Source organism: Pseudogymnoascus verrucosus (assembly GCF_001662655.1).
Source record: "Pseudogymnoascus verrucosus strain UAMH 10579 unplaced genomic scaffold scaffold_23, whole genome shotgun sequence".
Lineage (NCBI taxonomy): Eukaryota > Fungi > Ascomycota > Leotiomycetes > Thelebolales > Thelebolaceae > Pseudogymnoascus > Pseudogymnoascus verrucosus.
The window spans coordinates 12,981-33,081 of NW_017263674.1; the positions used below are offsets into that span (position 1 = coordinate 12,981).

The window sequence follows — 20,101 nt, forward strand, 5'->3', positions numbered from 1 at the left end:
GTTCACGGTGTCCTTGATCTCACGTTTGAAGGTCCGGCTTGAGCGATTGCCTGGAGGTCGAGTTGATTCGCTCTTTAAATCCCCGACGTCCCGTTTGTAATTGGCCCATCTGACAAGCCACACTTTCTGTGGCGCACCTGTCAAACCACCCCTGTGCTCGATTACCGCGTCAGAAACGCCTCACATGGCTTCATCTATCTACCTTCCATCCAGCCTATCTTTCATTCCCAGCATCGGCACATCGGCATGTTTCAAGGTCTCAAATTCGAGCCACAAATCACATCATAGGGAGTATGGTACTGAATCACATAAGTAGACGGCAAAGAAGTCGGGTTCTCCGTTAGATGGGCTCATTGACGCGACAACACTTGCCGAAGAGATGTTAGGGTTGCACTAGACGTTGCGCGGAAATGGGCAATTCAGTTGACCTGCTGTTGGTGGTACGGGCCCGTCACAGAGCACGGAAGGTTACTGCCGAGGTATCACCACGATACGAAGTATACGGGAGTGCTGCCCTTCACAGGTTGGAGAGACAAACGACATTTACATTTCCGCAAGATAGATCTTCTACCCTTTGCCCATGACTAGTGTGTTATCTCAATTTTTTTTGTTCATGGGCTCCTTCGTTTCTTTGTCCCTTTGTGTGCGAGTATCACCGTGTCTGTTTTGGACCAACCCATAATGTTGGCAGTTGCCGCATTAGGAAGGTCCGTACCGTAGTGGCAGAAGCTTATTTCCATTAAGACCTTCCTAAAAGTTCATAATGCCCGCTGTCACAGCAGCTATCATCACTCATGAGTGGCATTTGACGAGCGCTTCGCGATTGGCGCTATAGAAGGCGTGCGATGGCATATGATCTTGGTGTGTATCACGCAACCAGTTCTCGCATCACCTTCCTGAGATGAGTGCTCGTATCCATCTAGTTTGGGGGTTGGGGTTTTGAGCGTCCTACCTCGTGGTATAAAGGGGAAACCATGTGCGCGATGGCGGATCCCTTTGCCTACATTGTGCTCCCCCGCCTCTCAGACAACTGCTCTTGCTTCTGTGCCAATGTCTGCCCCTGTCGGCAAAGTTCTCACCCCTATTGAGGGTAGGGTCGTCTCAGTTCCCAGCGACGAGGCGATCGACGAGAAGATCCGTCTCGACAGCGACGCGACAGAGATTCTGAAAGATGAAGACCTGGTGATAGTTACTGAGACTAAGTCTGGTAGTAACGATGACTCCGACAGCGGTACTGACGATGCGATTATCGTTACGGGCGCCGACGCGGCGAAGCATCTGTTGCCGCTGCGGGACGATCTCGAGCCAGCGCTGACCTTCCGAAGTCTCTTCTTGGCTACTATCCTCTCTGCTTTCCAGGCTGTGATGTACCAAATATATTATGTGAGTACAGTGCAATACCAACGCGCCCGTGGTCGACACGTTCCATGCCCGTCGCAATATCAACATCGGCTGACCACTCTTATAGTTCAAACCAACGGCCATCACCATCCAAGGAACTTTTATTGTCATCATTGCCTACTTTCTTGGTAAGGCATGGGCCGCTTTCCTCCCCCGTGGCGATCTATTTGAGGCACGGTGGAGGGAGCGTGGCGGTCAGGGAAAAGTTCCCCGATGGATCTCAGTCGTTTCTTTCTTCAATTCCGGACCTTGGAATCTAAAAGAGCACGCAATTTGCACGATAACTGCCACATCGGCCTCCAACGGTGCCGCAGCCATTATTGTGTTCGCGGCGCAAGACCTTTTCTATAACCTACCCTTAAAAGCAAGCACCGTCGTCTTGTGTACACTCTCGATTGGACTGTTTGGTTATGGAATATCCGGTATAATGCGCCCAATCGCCGTCTGGCACGTCGATGCAGTGTATTGGAGTACTCTTCCCACAGTCAAAACTCTCCAAGGAATGCATTGGCAGGAGGTGAAAGACTCTAAGCCCATCCGATTCTTCTGGTACGCCTTTGCAGGCATGTTCGCCTACGAGTGGTTCCCTGCCTATATTTTCCCTTTCCTCAACTCGGTCTCTATCCCCTGTCTTGCCGCTATGCATGCCACAGGCAGCAAGGCGGCTGTGCTCACAAATCTTTTCGGCGGGTCAATCAACAACGAAGGGCTAGGTCTCTTCACCTTGTCCTTCGACTGGCAATATGTAAGTTACTGTTCACGAATTAAAGCAAGGGGGGTAACTGAACTAACATACTATAGATTACTTCCTTCCAGACATCCCTTCCCCTCACACTGCAGGCCAATGCCGCCGCAGGATTTTTCGTCTGCTTTCTTGCGATGATCGGCATATACTACACCAATGCCTGGGGCTCAAAGTCACTACCATTTATGTCGTCGCGGCTACTATCCGACGACGGCTCAGCATATCCTATCAAAAAGGTCTTTGCTGGTGGTGTGCTTAATACGGATGCTCTAGCCATTTATGGAATCCCCAACATTACCGGGACCTTCGCATACGCCATGTTCATGGCAAATGCTGCCGTAAGTTCCTGGAAGTCAAATATTTGACGAACTTGTCAAATTACTAACTGAACATCTCCTAGATCGGTGCCCTAATTGCACACTGTATCCTCTTTTGGGGTGGTGACATCAAAAGGGCGTACAAAAGCGCAAAAAAAGGAAATTATAGTGACCGACATCATGCGTACATGACCAAACATTACAAGGAAGCCCCATGGTGGTGGTACATTATTCTTCTTGTTATCAGCTTCGTCCTTGGTCTCGCAATCGTCATCAAGGAAAAAAATATCCTTCCGGTTTGGGCGTACATTGTCTCGCTGATACTGGGAATAGTCATCTCACCCTTCGTGAGTATACCCGTATATGATAATTACCTACCAATTGAGTTGTCTGACATTACTACAGAGCATCATTCTCTATTCTCGTTACGGTAATGGCATTGCTACGAATAACTTGTCGAAGATGCTAGCAGGTCTGATGCTCCCCGGCCGCCCCGTTAGTAATATGTACTTTAATGCTTGGTCACATACTGTCATTTCGAACTCGCTGAATCTGTGCAACGATTTGAAGATGGGTGAATATCGTAAGTTTTGGTTCGATACGCCATTCGTCGATATGGCGCTAACGTCAATATAGTCAAAATCCCTCCCCGTGTCATGTTCCTTACTCAGGTATATGGTACTGTATTGGGCGCTTTCGTCAATTATGCCGTCATGATTTCCATCGTAGGTGGTAATCGCGACCACCTCGTTAACAGCAATGGCGACGCTTCATGGAGCGGTGCGACCATCCAGGGGTATAATACCAACGCAACCTCATGGGCGATGGCCAAATACCTCTACAAATCCGGGGCTAGGTACTCAATTGTGCCTATAGGTCTGGCAATTGGCGCTGGTGCTGTCGTTGTCCACCGTTTTGTTGTACACGTGAGTACACGTTACCTTCTATATTTCTTGTATCGCACTTCGTCTCCTTTCCGTACTGACTCTGCGCGTCCTTAGTTTGTCCCTAGAATTCGAGGCTTCTCGCTCTCGGATTTCAATTTCCCCCAGTTCATCCAATATGCCGGTTATATCCCCTACAACTCGTCGCAGACTTGCGTCATCTTCAGCCAGATTCTTGCCGGATTCTTCGTCCAGTTCTACCTCCGCAACTATCGCCCGCGCATCTTCAAGGATTACTCGTACTTGATCACGGGTGCCTTTGACGGTGCAAGTCTCACGGTTCTCTTTATCCTGTCCTTTGCCGTCTTCGGTGCTGGAGGTCCTTCTAAACCGTTTCCATCTTGGTGGGGCAACAACATCAACGGCAACTACGATTTTTGCCCTGTGGCCGAGTAGGCGGCCTGGCGGAGAAGACGGAACTTGTCGGATGTGGCAGTTTCATGTTGGTTATCTTGAGAAAACAGTATATATCTACATCCCTAAAGGCAGAAATATAAATATACATGTTGATATTCTCATCAACCCAACGTCAGTCCTTGCTCTTCACCATAACCAGCATCACGAGGCTAAGGATTTAGTACGTGAAGGCAACTGATGGCGACATTGGATCTACGCAAACACGATATTGTCAGCCGCAGTTCGTGTCTACCACCATTTGTTGATTTTATGCCTTCACGCGCGTTTGAAGTACTTTTATACAACTCTATGAGTGGCGGAGTTTGTGACCAGAGACACCCCGCCATTTCTTGGCATCTCCACCCGCGCGGGAGCCAATAATTAGCCCCGAGACTAACGAGGGGCCGTTCGCCTTCAAACGCTAATCCGAAAGAGGCGTTTGACGAAGGAGGTAATCCGACAATAGAATAACGCTTATGACGAGCAACCTCACCGCCGTCGTGGTATAGGCTCGTTGACGACGGAAGACACTTTAATGTATCCACAGCCGCACCGCCGGTGGCTTGGGTAATTGTCAGCGCCAAAATCCTTGATGTCGTGTTTTTCCGCAAACAGCTTGTGCCAATGCCGACAAACTCCATGGAGCCAATGATAATTACAAAGACGTTGACGATCGGCAGTGATTGATATCAGGACAACAGGATGAGAAGTAACAATAGACCTCGTAACTTCGTATATTTCCCTATCTCAATGAGCTGTCATGAGAGGAAACTATAAAGTCAGCCACTTCCTCTGACAGTTGTCATATTCTCTATCTCATCAGCAGCTTCCTTTAATATCTCCGAGGCATCAATAATAATATTTCGAAGTCTCTCAATCTTCAATATCTTTAATCATGCTTCCTCGATCCCTCCTGCTCCTTTGCTCCATTGCCAGCGCTGTGGCGACGGGCGCGTGTACTGATGGCATCTACAACCCGCCTGTGGGAACGTCCTTTGTGACCGTCAACACCAAGGTCGGAATGCCTTATAATATCACCACCCCCGATGGAATCGTCGCAATGGTGCCTATCGCAACTGGCAATATTAGCGGCCAGTTCAATGGGCATCTCATCGCAAATCTGTCTGCCGAGACTGAGAGGTTGTTGAATTCGAAGACTGGAACGTACAGCGTGAGTATATGAGATCTATGGCAGTGAAATAATATGTTGGCTAACTCGTGTTGTCTAGACTGTTGAGACGAGATGGGTGTTTGAGAACGATAAGGGCGATCGGATACTAGCCGACATGAAAGGACTGACGACTTACTCTGCGGCAGCTCTCCATGGATTCGGTACTGCGTACGTTCTAGCTACTGCCGAGAAATATAAATTCTGTCGTCGTTAACTCTTGACAGTTACCTTTCCACGGAAGTTGAGGAATTCTATTGGGTTAATTGGGAACTTTTCCTTATCGAGTGGCAGGGCAGCTTCAACACTGGTGATGCCAAGTTTGAGTTCTTTCAGATCACTACTGGTGGACGCAAGGATGGCCAGCCGATTCCAAATTAACTTCTGGTCGCTGAAATACGGGGTGATGGGCGGCTAATCAAATACTTAGACGCCTTAATTGTTGCATAGAGTTTATATTTTCGGGTGTATTCCTCAATTTGGGTGGATTTGAAATGTTACATTTTAGATTTGCCGCATATAAAATTTATATTGCTAATTCTAAAGGGATGACGATTTTAATATCAGACCAACTCAATGAGCATATGCATGCTGCCAACATTATAATATTTGTTTTCTAGCTTTCAGCTCTCTAACTCTATTATATGGCCATATACATACAATATATATACAGACGCTCTAACTCTATATGTGGGAACTTAGTTGGCTTTGCATATCCTCCCCTGTGAATCCTCCTTCCACGCGTCACTACCCACGCAAGTCGGGCAGTAAAACAAGCCCGTAGGATCATACTTCCTCTTCGCAGCCTGCAATTTAGGAAGCGCACCACCATAGAAGTTTACCAAATAGTCCGGATCAAGACGATCCGCCTCGTTCATATAGCAGCCCGTATCCGGTGCAATAGCGCGCATCGATCCCACCTTCACTTCCGTAATGTCCTTGTGCACTGCCGCCTTCGTAGCCGCGTCTGCACCGGGAAACCAACCCCCTGCAACGATGTTGTGCACATATGATGTCCTCCATCCGGGGTTGACGCCGGAAAACGGCTCAGCGCGGTCTTTGAAGACTTGGCCGCCGGAAACGAGGCAGAAGTTGTTCTGGAGGAACTGTCCCGGGTTTCCGGCGACGGTGTTCAACATGTTCTTCAACCCTGTGGTGTTGGTGAGGGCTTTGCGGTCCAGGAGGCGGGAGCCGAGAGCGGCTTCGGATCCAACTGGTCCAAGGCCGCCAGATAGTGTACGGTAGTACTGTGCGTAGGTTGGGAAGGTGTAATAGTCGGAGTACAGGAAGAGCGATGTGCCATTGTAAACCGAGAGCTTGGCAGCTGTTGATGCAAATGCATTCTTTGCATCAGTAATAGACTTGCCCATGATGGCAAGGGCGTGCGAATACCCGGTAGTGTAAGGAAGGTTAGGGATCACAGGGGCATATGAGTTAGCGGCCCAGCTACCGTAGCCATTTAGGCCGGCGTCAGCAAGATCAGGATAGGCGGAGTACATGATTGCAAGGGCGTCCATAAAATCCGGGATGTTTGCGTCCGTTAGAGGTGCCATGGAGAAGACCTGCGCCGAGACTCTGGTAGTCGGGTGCGCCTTCACGATAGTGGAAACGACAATACCATAGGTGCCACCTCCTCCACCACGGATGGCAGTGAATAGATCGGTGTTTTGACAGGCGTTTGCCGTCACAATGAGACCACTCGCCTATTTAAGTCAGATATGGAAAGGATTGCGGCGAAGAGATTGACTTACCAGCACAACTTGAGCTTCAAGAATCTGGTCTGCTGCTAAACCATAGTTGTGATTGGCTGGAGAGTGTCCACCGCCTTGCGCATAACCGCCGATGCATCCCACGGACTGAATTTGGTTAGTTAATTCAACGGTTTCGAAGAGCTAAACTTACAGGATCTCCTCCTCCGACCACGATGACATTATTGGCCTCCGCAATGGCATAGACCTCGCCCCACACGTAACCACCACCGATCTTGATTGCGCTGCCCTTCCAGCCCGACTTGCTGCACTTATCAGATGCAGTGTATGTCTTTTGGAAGGTGATGCCCTGTCGGAGGTTGTGGATCCACACTGCCAAACTGCCGTCGCCAATGGATCTATATAAAAATTTAGATGGTTCAGCTGATTATAGTCCAGCTGTGCTTACCTCCCGAGTATGTCATGTCCCGTGTTACGGATCACCAATCGAATGTTGGACAGGTGCGCAAAGACAACTGCTGCAGAGACTTGGAGCGGGTTGGTAGCATCGACGGTGTACCTGGGCAGACCTCCCATGGTGCAAGTTCCAGCAACCTCTCCAGCAGCAAAGTTGACGGGTGGGCATTGGTCGTTAACCGGAAATCCAGGAGCAACAGGGCTGTTGCCAATGTAAGTCGAGTTCTTGAGGTCTGCCTGAAGGCTCGCGCATTTCGCGAGGTCTTTCTGGGGCCCATCGTAACAAGAAATAGCTGGAGGAGTGTCTGCGATTAACTTTCCACCCAAGGTCAAGTTGAAGACATTCCAGATGAGGGGGGCGGGCCAGCATCGGTCACTCGGTCCCTTCGAGAGTTTAGCATTGTTATCCGGGTTCCATAGACTGCATACATACACATTTACAGCCACCATTGTTAGAGAGAACGAAGCTGTTCACATCCGATACACCCTCGGTTTCTGCTCGGGCGATCGCGCCTAGCAGTCCAAGCAAGGCGAAGGAATTGAAAAGCATGGCGTCTACGGCAGGAGCGTGTTGCTGGGATGCATTTCAGAATCGGAGAACGAGAGCTTATCAGGATATATGAACAATTAAAAGGCGAGAAGGCTACTGGCCTTCGAATGCGAGATACGTGCAACCGAGTTCCCAAATCCTGGTAAATTGTGCAGGTACGAGCATGCATGCTGCGCCGGCGACAGGGATCTTCACCAACACAATCCAACATAATCCCCAGCCAGTAATCAAAGAAGGAGATTTGCATTCCATGGTCCTTTTCTCGACCGTTTGGAGCTGGGGATATTGAACGACTGCTCTTCACACACCCACAGCTTGCAATTGCAGCGCGGCGATCCTGAGATGGCGAGATACTATCACAAAGGCAGTATTCAGACGAGTTCCGTTGATCCCGACGCGGTCTCGTTTGCGCGCACGGAGATGACTTCTAGTGGAGATCCGGGGTCAATACCATCCTTCTAATCCTTCCCGTCCCTTGGCACGCATGGTACGTGCATACTTAGTGCTCTGCTACACTGTACTATAGCATAAACTTGGCGCATCAGCAACTCTGCGAACCGGCCCGGATAATCTACACAATCAACAAACCCCACATCTCTCTCAAACACATGCCCGTTGACGGCCCTTTCTTTTTCCTTTCTTGTTTAACTTGCCGAGCAGAGTTAATATGCAAATCTGGCTAATTGCTACTGTAATATGCGGCTACTGCTCATACACGGCGCAAACCCACGGATTGGTGATCTGTGAGTGCGCATTCTCTCAAAATCTTCAGCGGGTGGCGCTCGGGAACAACGTCAGGACGGACGATTCGGCGGAACTGTTAGTGGTCCCGGTTAGTGGGCGTGCTAATTGTTCGGTTACTTCACTAAAACATGTGCCTGTTTAAGCACGTTTTTGTCCCTAACTCCCCGCTCCAATGAAGACACACCGCACTAGCAAGGTATCACGGTATTATAGGAGCTTGGGAATTGCTCCTTTCTATCTCTAGCCAATGAAGCCCGGCATTAATCTTAATGCGGGAATACATCGAGTGTACTGCTGTCAATTCTGTTAATCTGGAACCATGGTAGCACCATCTTACAAATCTCTCAAGGGCCGGCCCATACTGAAAGTCAGTCCCACTTCGCAAAGCTTACCAGCTACTCAGCCCCCACTGGGAGTGATACAGTCATCAGCAATTATGATACAGCCACAAAGCCACAAAAGAAATACTTTACCGGCTTGCCGACAGAACTATACCTCCTGCTATAGGATTGCCAGGTTCAATGGATGGCTTGGTGAAATACAGCCGAAAAACATTGATACTGCAAAATTCCAATTCCTTCCAGCCAGGCCATCATGCTCTTTCAAGACATGGGAGGGACCTCCCTTAACAACTGAGGATTTTTCGATCCGGCTTCTTCAATGACCATCTCAGAACAATCATTCACCATCGGAATATTTCGACTTTCTCCAGCTGAAGCGACCAACGCAATTCAGAATGTCTGCGCCCGCGCCCCCGGGTATGGGATTGGCTGGCAAGATGCCCGAACACGGTCTTGTCATAATCGTGTGGGTGGCAACCGGGCTCGCGGGTTGCTTCGTGGTAGCACGAACGGTGATTCGGATCAAGAAGATCGAGAAGCTGCATGTGGATGACTATCTCATCTATGCGGCGTTTCTTGTCCTTGTTGCGAATGCCGTGCTTCAGACACTGCAGACGCCGCATTGCTACAATCTGGCAAGGCTCGTCAATGGACTCTCGACGTTGACCCAGGAGGAGACGATGGCTAGTGGCAATACATGTATGTGCATTTCTTCCTAGATGTTTCCCGAGGGGGTTCAAAAAGATGCAGCAACGTCGACCCCAACTTGCTTCTGTTATGAGAACTTGCTAACATTTGTACGGAAAGACATGCGTTATGAGTTCACAATTATAGGCGTACGAAACTCCTGACCCAGGCCTCACGGATGGTTACTGACGGCCCTCACAGCTGTTCTGGACAGTTTTATGGCTGGTAAAAGCCTCATTTCTCGCTTTCTTCTACAAGCTTTTCGATGGCCTTCAGGGCTACCGACGATTATGGTGGGCGGTAGTTGTCTTCGCGTTTCTCTCCTATGTAGGTTGCTGGATAGTGTCGATTAACGTCTGCCATCCCGCGAAAAACTACTTCATCTTCGGTATGCCCCTTTCCGCAGTGCGGTGGTGAAATACCCTCTTACTGTCATCTAGGGTCATGCAATAAGGATATTGATATGAAGACTTCGATCATCGCGGTTCTGTACAGTACCGTGGTAGATGTATTGACTGATATAATGAGTGAGTCAACCCTATCCATCACAGCATTGGATTTGATTTGACGACAAACAGTCATGGCGATGCCATTGCGGCTATTATGGAAAGTCCGCATCTCTGGTTCCGAGAAGATGGGCCTGGCAGCCGTCTTCAGTATCGGTGTTCTGATCATCGTCTTTGCTATCGCTCGCGCTGTTCAGATTGCATTTACAACCACGAGTGACTCCGTGCTGCTTGCGTTATGGGGAATCATCGAGTCCACAGTGTGTAAGTTCAAATCTTCCCCACTCAATGCAACATTCAATATGCTGATTTTTTCCAAGCCGTGATAGTAGGCTGCCTCCCACCCTTCAAAAGCCTGTTCTCTCGCCGCCAAAATACCTCATATAACACCTCGTACGAAGATCGATACAACAAAAGCGCGCTTACCAACGAGCTTCGCAATGGATCGATTCCGCTGCAGTCGAGGACTACACAGACTACCAGGATCCATCGGGGGCATGTCACAACTGAAAGCACGGAGGATATTGTGGGTAGCTCGGGTGAGGATGTGAGGTGGAAGAGTGGGAGAGGTGGGATATCTGTGCGGCAGGAGGTCCATCAGACTTCGACATAATGTGCTGAAGTATGTAGCATAAAAACAAAATAGGATGTGGCGTTTAAAATTTCAGTGCGGTTGTACGATTGTATGGGTTACCATATATGACAAAGAAGCATATATTTGGGTATATATTAATATATTCGTTGTGTGTGCAAAGAGGGATGTTTCTTTGTTTGTACAAAACACTTCATCCAACTTTCTCGAATCCACGCGTTTGCACCCTCCAACCTGGCCTTAGTATTGTGGACCAGCTTCAGTAGGTAGCGACTGACTCATTACGATACGATATGCTTATCTGAAATGCTCATCGTAGAGGCAGTATCAAATATTCACTGGAAACTACGAACACCCCCACACAATAAATTACACCCCACACGAAAATACAAACACAAACTTGCAAGCATCCAGCTTGTTCCATTTTCTCAGGCCCTACTTCACGCCATTACCATACCTACAGAAACGAAGACAAACTTGAATAAATTCACCTGCTCCGTCACATCATCAGAGACAAACTCGAACTCACGTTGAGGTTGCCTATTCTTCACGTGTATGCGAACATTTCCAACCGGGGAGTGGCTATGAATGGTCGTAAAATGGCAGCCTTATTTTCTGTCACATTCCGAAGGATATAAGATTGGAAGCACAAGTCGGGGGCAAGAGAGTAGCCTCCGCATGTGGTGAATAGAATGGATTGAAGTAGTTGGATGTGGAGAGTCGGCCACAGAAAACATACAGTGACCCTGAAATTGCCATGACCGGAGCCATATCTTGCATCCTTAAATCTTCAAATTGGTAAATACCGCTTATATATATCTTTTGTGTAATGTCTGGAATCTCACAGATAATTATTCATGATCAATCGAGAAGACGGCGGCCATTGCGCACAGGGCGAAACTCCGGCTAAACTCATAAACACTAGTACGTATTTAGTATAGCGCATAATCGCTTTCTCGGTCAGGGATCAGGAACTAAAGTTGGCAGACATCGTTGAAGTTTAACTTGACGACTGGACAAACTGATGCTATTGGACATCTCGAATTGAACTCTAGGCTGTAGATTTTCTCTTTGAAAAACACCCCATACAGTCTGGATAACGCCCCAGTGAATGTGACAATCATCCAGAGCGCCCAGTTGAACATGATGCCGCGTTATCCTGTTGAAGCTACCCCGCTATTTACCTGATTCTTGAGGCGTTAGTTGTTCCATCAGGGACCACACTGTACTTCGCAATCGTTTTCCATCAGCTGCGATCTGCGAGATACGTCTGCGGGACACGCATTCAGGATTTTAACCCCACCACTCCACCACTTCACCATGATTGGTCTCTAACCAACCCGATCAACCCAAAGTTCTACCATGTCGGCGGCGGAGACGCTTCGTGCGAGAGAAGTGTACAGGTCAGTGACGAGACAATGCGGCCTGTTACAAGGACCTTACAAACTGTAGGTACTACCAACCGCGGAATATTCCAGAGTCTTCAGTCGAATCGGAATACTCTGCAGATAATGGCCCTTTGTCTCCAAGTCATGCCCCTCCAAAGGACACAAACTTTGATACGCAAAAGTCGTTCTCCGACACTGCGCTTACCGCCTTTGCCCAACTGATCGCACTCCGTCTTGACTCCCAAAGAGCCATTGTCTCTCTCATTGATCACGAGAATGAGTATTTTCTGGCTGAATCAACGAGCAACTTGAGTCTTGTCGGTGACGATGGTCATGCTCAAAATGCGTCGCTATCTATCAGCGGGGCAAGGGTCCCGCGCGCGGCATCTCTTTGTGAGCAGACGCTGTGCCTTGTGCCAAACCAAGATACAGCAGCTGAAATGACTCCGGTGTTCCTGGTTCCAGATCTCCTCTTGGATGAAAATACGAGCCAGCTGGATTGCGTGAAAGGCGCGCCGTATCTGAGGTTCTATTGCGGGGTGGCTTTGACTAACAAGAGGGGCGTTAATATTGGCTGTGTTTATGTTGTCGACGACAGACCGAGGACCGACTTCAGCCTTGAACAAGCCCAGTTCTTGACTACAATGGCAGCTACGGTGATGGACCATCTCGAGAATATTCGGGCGAAGGAAGACATTGTTAGAGTTACCATGATGAGCCAAGCTCTCCATGCTTTCGTTGAAGGCGAGGGCACGATGGACGGTGATTGGCAAAGAGTCAAGAAGTATAACCTTCCAGCTGGGGCTGGAGTGGGCTTCCTCTGGGAAAGCAATACGAATGACGTCGACGCATCTGTATCGACAGAATCTGCGAACTCCGCAACCGAGACCCTCATGAGCCAAACTCAATCTCCCCTGCAGCATAGCTCTAATAATCCGGATGCGCGTTTTAACTTCAATAACTCGCCCTGGAGCTCTTCCTCGTCACAAGTCCCAACGCTAAAGTCGGTATTTGAGGGCGCCGATGATGTCGCAAGAAAGATCACCAGCGGGAAGGACGCTGCATTTTCCAATGACGGGTTTTCAAATCAGCTTCGTACAACGTTTTCTCGTGCCTCTAATCTTATCAGAGAAGGCATGGAAGTTGATGGAGCTGTATTCTTTGATGCCCCGTTCAGATTCTATCAGGGTCGCAGCACCCTTGAGACGGATCCACGCCGATTGGAAGGCAAGGACTCTGAAAGTTCGAGTGATGATGAAGTCAGGCCGGGACCACGCCCTCGTGTCCAGCGTTTGAAACGCGACGCCAACCACAGCAACGAGGGTGCAACCAAGTTGAAGTCCGACGTTTTAGGATATTCAACGCGAGAAACCTCTTCGTGGGCTGACCAAACCACAGGATCTGACGCCAGTTTCACTGCCATCGATCAGAGTCTCCTAACCTCTCTTGTGAGGCACTACCCTCTGGGAGAGCTTTTTGTGTTTGACGAGAATGGGCCGGTTATGCGCCCGGCGGATATCCCCTCGCCAGACGGATCACAAGTCACCATTAAAAACGCATCTTTCGACGCCAAGCTTGCCCGTCACAATGCTCGTAAACGAAGTGAGATTCTACGATTACTGAAAGCATTCCCAGGAGCCCGACAAATATTTTTCGTGCCCTTATATGATTCAACATCTGGATGCTTTGTGGGATCTTTCGCTTGGTCAACCTCAGCGACTCGGATATTTTCTATTGAAAACCACTTGTCTTATCTCATAGCTTTTGGGCACAGCGTCATGTCAGAAGTCACACGATTGAATACAATGAGTGCAGACCTCGCAAAGGATGACTTCATCAGTAACGTTAGTCACGAGCTGAGAAGCCCGCTCCATGGAATTCTTGCAAGTGTGGAATTTTTGGCAGATACGGTCTTGGACGGATTTCAACGAAATCTAGTTGATACAGTAGACATCTGCGGCCGGACATTGCTGGACACTATCGAGCATGTTCTAGACTTTTCAAAGATCAAGAAGTTCGGACAGGTAAGTACGCAGCCGATGGGAAGTGTTGCAAACCTCGACGTCTCTGCAATTATTGAAGAGGTGCTGGATGGTGTTTTCGCCGGATTCGAATTCAATGGACTATCTTCACAAGGCCTGGCGGATACAACCAAGAGCCGAATGAGAGAATCGTTGAACAGTCGTGATACAGATACCAAAGCGATGGATGAGCTCCAGTTTGACTTCTCTAATGATGCGCTTACAGTCATTATTGACATAGACTTCAGAGACGACTGGCATTTTCCCACCGTCCCAGGAACCTGGCGACGTTTGACAATGAATTTGTTTGGGAATTCGTTAAAGTATACAAGTGATGGCTATATCAAGGTGAAGCTCGAAGCTCGAAGTATACCGTCTGTGAATCCAAGTGTGAATAGCGACAGTTTCGACAGAACCATGATTACTATGACGGTATCAGACTCTGGGCAGGGGATGTCAAGTGAATTTATGAAGACGAAATTGTTCATGCCTTTCACGCAGGTTTGAAAGATCACATCCGATCTATTATGCTAGGTCTTTGTAATTAATGCTAACTGAATCCAAGGAGAATGTGACAGCCCCGGGAACCGGCCTTGGCATGAGTATCGTGAAGCAAATCGTCGATTTGTCAGGTGGGGTAATCGAAGTTCACAGTGACCTCGGCAAGGGCACAGAGATGAAGCTTAGCCTACCCCTGGATGATCGTCTACGACGAGCGAGCGAATCGCCAGAGTTGATGATACCAACACCCGAAGATTCCATTAGTGCTGTTCGACGCCGTGCTCGTGGGCGCACGGTTACCATCCGTGGATTTGACAATACGGCAGGGAAGTCGGATCTCCAGATAGAAGCGATCACAAGTTTGAAGGCTTCGATCGTAAAATATGCCGAGGAATGGTTTAACCTGAAGGTTAACTCTGATAATTCGGTTGCTGACATTGTCATCTCGGATGAATCCGAGTTCCTCAAGTCGACCAAACTCATAGAAGGTAGTTCGCAGCTATTGCTCATTCTCTGCAGTAACGGGGCTCGACGTGGTATCTACACATCTCAATTTGAAGTCGGCCAACTTGTCGAGTTCATCAGCAAACCATGTGGCCCACATCGTCTAGCGAAAGCACTACTGAATATCCTCGACGCAGAGGATGCTCTCAAAAAGTCGAAAGCCGATCATGCCATCCAGGCGGAACCACAGGTTGGACTAGTCTTGCCTGTAGTCTCACCACAAAATACCAGGGTAAGTGCAGGTACTAGTAACTTGAGGCTATTGGGAGATTTGAAGTCACCTATCAGTTTCGCGCCAAATGCCATTTGTCTGGATATACAGCTGACGACGGGTTTTAAGGCTAGAGAAACGGCTGAACCAAGACCAGCATTCATTCATAGGATGTCAAGTAATGTGGCTGTGAGATTGAACTCGAGCGATGTGCCGAGCGAAAATGCACTGAGCGAGCTATTGAAAGGAACACTGATCTCAGAGTCTGCGGGTGTGAGTAATAAATTTTGTCCGCATATGCTACAGGGGTGGCTCTATCTCTTCGGAACAAGATTTAATACTGGATAGGTTACGGAGTCACCACCCGTCCCACTAGAGCCACCAAAGATGTTGTTGGTCGAGGTCAGTTTGAATGGGCACCAGGCAGACAACTAAGCTACTGATTATATTGTAGGACAACCCAGTCAACATGATGCTACTTGCAACCTACATGAAAAGGAACGGCTGGGACTACGAAGAGGCAACGAACGGTTTGATAGCTCTACAAGCATTTCAAAACCGACCTCAGGGCTTCGATGTCATTTTCATGGGTAAGCTTTGCCACCTCCTGGTGATCACCAACTTTAGTCACCGGAACCTAATCACCTTCCGAATAGACGTATCCATGCCCATAATGACAGGCTACGAATCCACCCGCAAAATCCGCGCGGTCGAGGCCGAACGTCGCGCCGCTTACGGGGTCCAACTCCAATCCCTTTCATCGCCACCCACTCCGACCTCACCGCCTGCATTCCCATTCCCCACACCAGGACGCGTCACGGACCAACTACTCCCTGTCGAGACGCCGTTGCTGCAGCCGATCATCAGGCCGGCACTGGTCATAGCGCTGACGGGCTTCAGCAGTCAGAATGATCAGGAAATGGCGTTTGATTCTGGGATGGATATTTTTATGACAAAGCCGGTGAGGTTTAGGGATGTAGGCAGTATTCTAGAGGGCTGGATGAAGAGTCGGGAGGAGAGGAGTTCATAGGGGTGGATGGATACTTAGGGGACATATTTAGAGATCAGGATGCCTTACGACAAACGAGGTTTTTTTTTGCAAAATCTAAAGGTAAGGAAACAGGATTGCTTGGGACACGCTGTCACATATAATAGACACATACACATATATTTCTGCTCGCGATACACCTACTATTCTTGCCGCAATGGGCCATAAAAGCCTTGTTTGTTGCCAATGGTCTCTGACATCGTATGGTCACGTGATATGGTTCTTCGTAGTTCCAGGCAACACCCTCATCGACACATGTTATTTGAATCGATTCCCAGCTAACCGACCTGACCGCCTCGGCCTATATTAGACTACTATAAATCAGGGACACGAGAATAACGACGGAGTATTCGCAATTGGATGTTACTCCGGTTGTGCTAAGCCACAGATGGGAATTGTGACGTAATAAGAGCGCTGAAACCAAGTATGAGCTGTATGAGCCACATCTCGAAGCGCCGCAATGAGGGCCACAGGCAGGGCCACAGGGAGGGCCACAGGGAGGGGCAAGTGGAGGGGCAACCAAAGATGCAACAATTCCCAGAACAGAAGCCACTTTCCCATTTCAACCAAGGCACAAGATAGTGATGTCTACGGTGTTCGGTGGTGGTCTGTGATACGTGGATTCCCCGCTTTTTAGGTGGTCAAACAAGGTTTACGAGGCGCTACTGTGGCTGTTGGCTGTGGCTCACTTCTAGTCTAGCTCCCCACATTTTTCGCCTCCTGTGGCGGCTGTGGCTGATATTAGTGGCTACCTTCTTTAGTGGTTGTTCGGTTGGTTGTGTATCCGGCGTTTGGTTGGTGTCAGTGACGTCAATACCACTCCCTAGCTACACCCTGGTCAAGGGCCCAGAACCCCTCGCCGGATGGGATTGCGACAAATTGCATGGAATTGCCTTAAATCCCATTCTCTCGTGACTTGCATTTGCCGAATGGGGATAAGTCTGGGAATCCTGGACGACCAGAGTATCACAATTGACCTATCTACATGACGTACATACCCAAAAGCAGGTTGAGGGAACTCAACCCCTCTCTTCCTCCCCCTTCTCCTGACGGAAGCGAGGGCCAGTTCGGTCGACTACATATAGCCTTCTGATTCCCTCTCTCATCCTCTTCTTTTTCTTCATCAAACATCATCTTCACACACTCAAACCAACGAACCAACAAACAAACCAAACTCATTCAAAATGGAGACCATCAAGAACGCCGCAAACTACGTCAGCGAGACCGTCCAGGGCAAGGGCGCCGAGGCTTCCAAGGAGGCCAACAAGGTAAGCATCACTCTACTACAATAGTAAGGATAGAACAGAAAACTAACTCTATTCCCAGTCTGTCGCCAAGGACAGCGACGCATCCCTCTCCAGCCGCGCCACCGCCGCTAAGGATGCTATCGGAGACAAGTTCAACGAGACCAGCCACAACACCCAGGCTGATGTCCACAAGGAGGCCGCTAAGCACTGAACAACTCGAGAGTTCAACTGATCTCCAGTCACGAAATCATGACTAGGGTCGATGGGCGGGTGGCATTCCCGGAATAGGAGGACTTAATGGCGCCTGTATGATTAGCTAGGATTGGAAATCTAAGCCCATTCATGCCACCTTAATTATTATACTTCTGAACAATGCTTGTGATTGAACTGTAACAAAAAGAAACTGGGTTTCGTAACAAAACGTAATTTGATTGAAAACATTATTGCTCCCACACGACTCGCTAATACTTTCATGTTAAATAATCAAATCTTGTCCTCTTCTGAGCTCTTCCCCGCCACCACGTCAACGTGATCAAACTCCCCAGACCTTTTCTCGGTCTCCATGGGGATTTCGGATTCGGCATCTCTTTCCGCCTTCTTGGTTTCTCTTCTGTGAAGGAACATTCCAAGCATAAAGACTGCCCAAAAGAGACAGAGTAAGACGGTATTCACAGTGTAGCCCTTTCTCCATTTGGGTGCTAGAGAACGTTAGTATCTCTTCGTGGCGGGAAAGTATGATTCAATCTTACCTTCAACCACTGGGAACACTGTGATTGGGTAGAATGAGAAGAAAGCCCATCCGACAGTCATCTGGAAAATAATATTAGTCACATACTCTCATATGCATCCAACAACAAAACTCACCATTGCTCCCGTCGTAAAGGCTCTTGCCTCTGCATCATCTTTCATAATGATGTTCACCCAAGGGAACAAAATCGGCGTAACCGCAGAAGTTAATCCAAGTAGTAGATTAGCCGTGTCTAAAATCAAATAAGTTAGCAATTGTCATATAACTTGACAGGCATGAATATCTTACAATGTAGGCCAACCGGGACATCCCAGGCCAGAAGGACGAGGTTGCAAAACAACAGAATAGCGCAAACAACCGACGATATAATCCACAGAGGATAGATCATACACAACGAAGTTGCGAGGATAGCTGAGATAATGGCAAGACCTTGGACCGCAGTAGGAATGGTGTTGATCTGGGCGACTGTGTATGTTCCGTGCTTCTTGGCCTCGTCTTTAAGCCACAGACCCATTTGCCCTGTCGGATAAGACGAGCATTGAAAGCTGAAATGTCAGTACGATATCGAGACACTTGGGACAGGGTTTCTCACCAGACATAACAGAGAACAGCAACGTATAGATGCCATCTCGTAAAGACCCTCTTCAACATAGCCTTCCCAATCTTCTTGCTAGGCTTGACACCGTCGTCAATCATACGCTTCCTTGCCAGCTCATGCTCAGCCTCGTTCATATACCAGATCCTTGGGCTCGACGGCAATCCGGGGAAGATCATATATCCAGCCAAAGCAATCGGCAAACTAATGCAGCCATCGATGATAAACAGCCACCTCCATCCCGATCGCCCCATGACACCGTTAAGGTTGTTGTAAGCCGCCGCCTGAAGATAACCTCCAAACATGGCACCAGCGTTACTCGACACGTACCAAACGCCGGCTCTCTTAAACAGTTCGTCAGCGCGATACCAGGATGAGAGGATATAAAGCGATCCGGTGGAGGCGGGCGTCTCGAGAACACCGAGGAGGAACCGGAGACCGTAGATGTCGTACTCGTTGCGTAGGCGGCATTGGATGAAGGTCAGGGCCGACCAGGCAACTTCCATGCTGGGAACGTACCACCGCGCGAGGTGGGGGCGGGAGAGCAACATCATTGAGGGGATCTCGAAGAGCAAATATCCAACGTTGTAGAAGGTTCCAAATAAGGAATACCTGGGTCGGGTTAGACATGCTTTGGTATCAGGTTGCTATAATAAAAACTTACTGGTTGCCATTCAGCTTCAGCTCTTCCTTCATTCCTGATACGTATGCATTGTTTAGATTGGACTGATCTAGCCATTTAATGAAGACTATCCAGTGTTAGTAAGATATTTGCTTCCATGATCAGCTCGTGAGCCTCGCGCACTTACACATCAAGCAGCAAAACGGCATCAGCGTGTAATCGAGCTTCCTAAGAAGCTTGCGCTCTTCGACAGAGTAATGGCTAGGATACCAATCGAACATGTACATCCAAGCTTTCCAGATGGACCGCTTGGGAGGCACTCCTCTCTCCATGATTGACACCTCGTCGTCGGACTTAGCCACTGGCGTCGTGCCAGTCTCGGCCTGCTTAACTTCAGCCATAATTGAAAAGAGGGTCTGTTAAGGTTAAGAGACCGGTGAGGTGGCAGGTGGGTGTTGATCGTCCAGAGTCGGTCGGCAGCCGCGACTATTAAGTAGAGGTTGAAGTTAGAGAGGCAGTCCGTGTCGATTCTTGGCGGTAAAGCCACAGCGATGCGAACAGGACAAATGGATAGTGATGGGCGCCATTTTGTCCGCATCCGACAAGCAATTGAATGGCAAGCTTGTGTTTCCTGGGGTTCTGATGTTGGATCCCGTCGGG

The 20,101-nt window shown here is 48.8% G+C and overlaps 7 protein-coding genes across 7 annotated transcripts; 5 read left to right on the plus strand and 2 right to left on the minus strand.

Annotated features, from left to right (window-relative positions):
* Nucleotides 1-214: 214 nt before the first annotated feature.
* Nucleotides 215-3,834, plus strand: VE01_05586 (uncharacterized protein). Its single transcript, XM_018275049.2, has 7 exons — nt 215-1,383; nt 1,469-2,146; nt 2,203-2,484; nt 2,547-2,810; nt 2,869-3,046; nt 3,100-3,389; nt 3,465-3,834. The coding sequence occupies exons 1-7, from the start codon at nt 1,051-1,053 to the stop codon at nt 3,801-3,803; spliced, it is 2,364 nt and encodes a 787-aa protein (XP_018130096.1). The 5' UTR covers nt 215-1,050; the 3' UTR covers nt 3,804-3,834.
* Nucleotides 3,835-5,544, plus strand: VE01_05587 (uncharacterized protein). Its single transcript, XM_018275050.2, has 3 exons — nt 3,835-4,974; nt 5,033-5,142; nt 5,199-5,544. The coding sequence occupies exons 1-3, from the start codon at nt 4,699-4,701 to the stop codon at nt 5,350-5,352; spliced, it is 540 nt and encodes a 179-aa protein (XP_018130095.1). The 5' UTR covers nt 3,835-4,698; the 3' UTR covers nt 5,353-5,544.
* Nucleotides 5,538-8,095, minus strand: VE01_05588 (uncharacterized protein). The gene is made up of 5 exons (XM_018275051.2): nt 7,570-8,095; nt 7,129-7,520; nt 6,874-7,078; nt 6,723-6,827; nt 5,538-6,674 (listed from the first exon to the last, which is right to left on the minus strand). The coding sequence occupies exons 1-5, from the start codon at nt 7,684-7,686 to the stop codon at nt 5,670-5,672; spliced, it is 1,824 nt and encodes a 607-aa protein (XP_018130102.1). The 5' UTR covers nt 7,687-8,095; the 3' UTR covers nt 5,538-5,669.
* A 173-nt stretch (nt 8,096-8,268) lies between these two features.
* On the plus strand, nt 8,269-10,724 carry VE01_05589 (uncharacterized protein). The gene is made up of 6 exons (XM_018275052.2): nt 8,269-9,470; nt 9,579-9,607; nt 9,660-9,846; nt 9,899-9,985; nt 10,037-10,228; nt 10,285-10,724. The coding sequence occupies exons 1-6, from the start codon at nt 9,167-9,169 to the stop codon at nt 10,575-10,577; spliced, it is 1,092 nt and encodes a 363-aa protein (XP_018130101.1). The 5' UTR covers nt 8,269-9,166; the 3' UTR covers nt 10,578-10,724.
* Nucleotides 10,725-11,442: 718 nt separating this feature from the next.
* VE01_05590 (uncharacterized protein) lies at nt 11,443-16,366 on the plus strand. The gene is made up of 8 exons (XM_059463714.1): nt 11,443-11,480; nt 11,544-11,959; nt 12,009-14,466; nt 14,531-15,202; nt 15,311-15,454; nt 15,530-15,583; nt 15,636-15,771; nt 15,838-16,366. Exons 2-8 carry the CDS (start codon nt 11,919-11,921, stop codon nt 16,209-16,211), a joined length of 3,879 nt encoding a protein of 1,292 aa, XP_059319685.1. The 5' UTR covers nt 11,443-11,480; nt 11,544-11,918; the 3' UTR covers nt 16,212-16,366.
* A 597-nt stretch (nt 16,367-16,963) lies between these two features.
* On the plus strand, nt 16,964-18,290 carry GRG-1 (Glucose-repressible protein). The gene is made up of 2 exons (XM_018275054.2): nt 16,964-17,497; nt 17,556-18,290. The coding sequence occupies exons 1-2, from the start codon at nt 17,414-17,416 to the stop codon at nt 17,685-17,687; spliced, it is 216 nt and encodes a 71-aa protein (XP_018130171.1). The 5' UTR covers nt 16,964-17,413; the 3' UTR covers nt 17,688-18,290.
* On the minus strand, nt 17,839-20,099 carry VE01_05592 (uncharacterized protein). The gene is made up of 7 exons (XM_018275055.2): nt 19,629-20,099; nt 19,484-19,568; nt 18,817-19,431; nt 18,513-18,769; nt 18,341-18,456; nt 18,226-18,286; nt 17,839-18,174 (listed from the first exon to the last, which is right to left on the minus strand). Exons 1-7 carry the CDS (start codon nt 19,840-19,842, stop codon nt 17,960-17,962), a joined length of 1,563 nt encoding a protein of 520 aa, XP_018130172.1. The 5' UTR covers nt 19,843-20,099; the 3' UTR covers nt 17,839-17,959.
* Nucleotides 20,100-20,101: the final 2 nt, after the last annotated feature.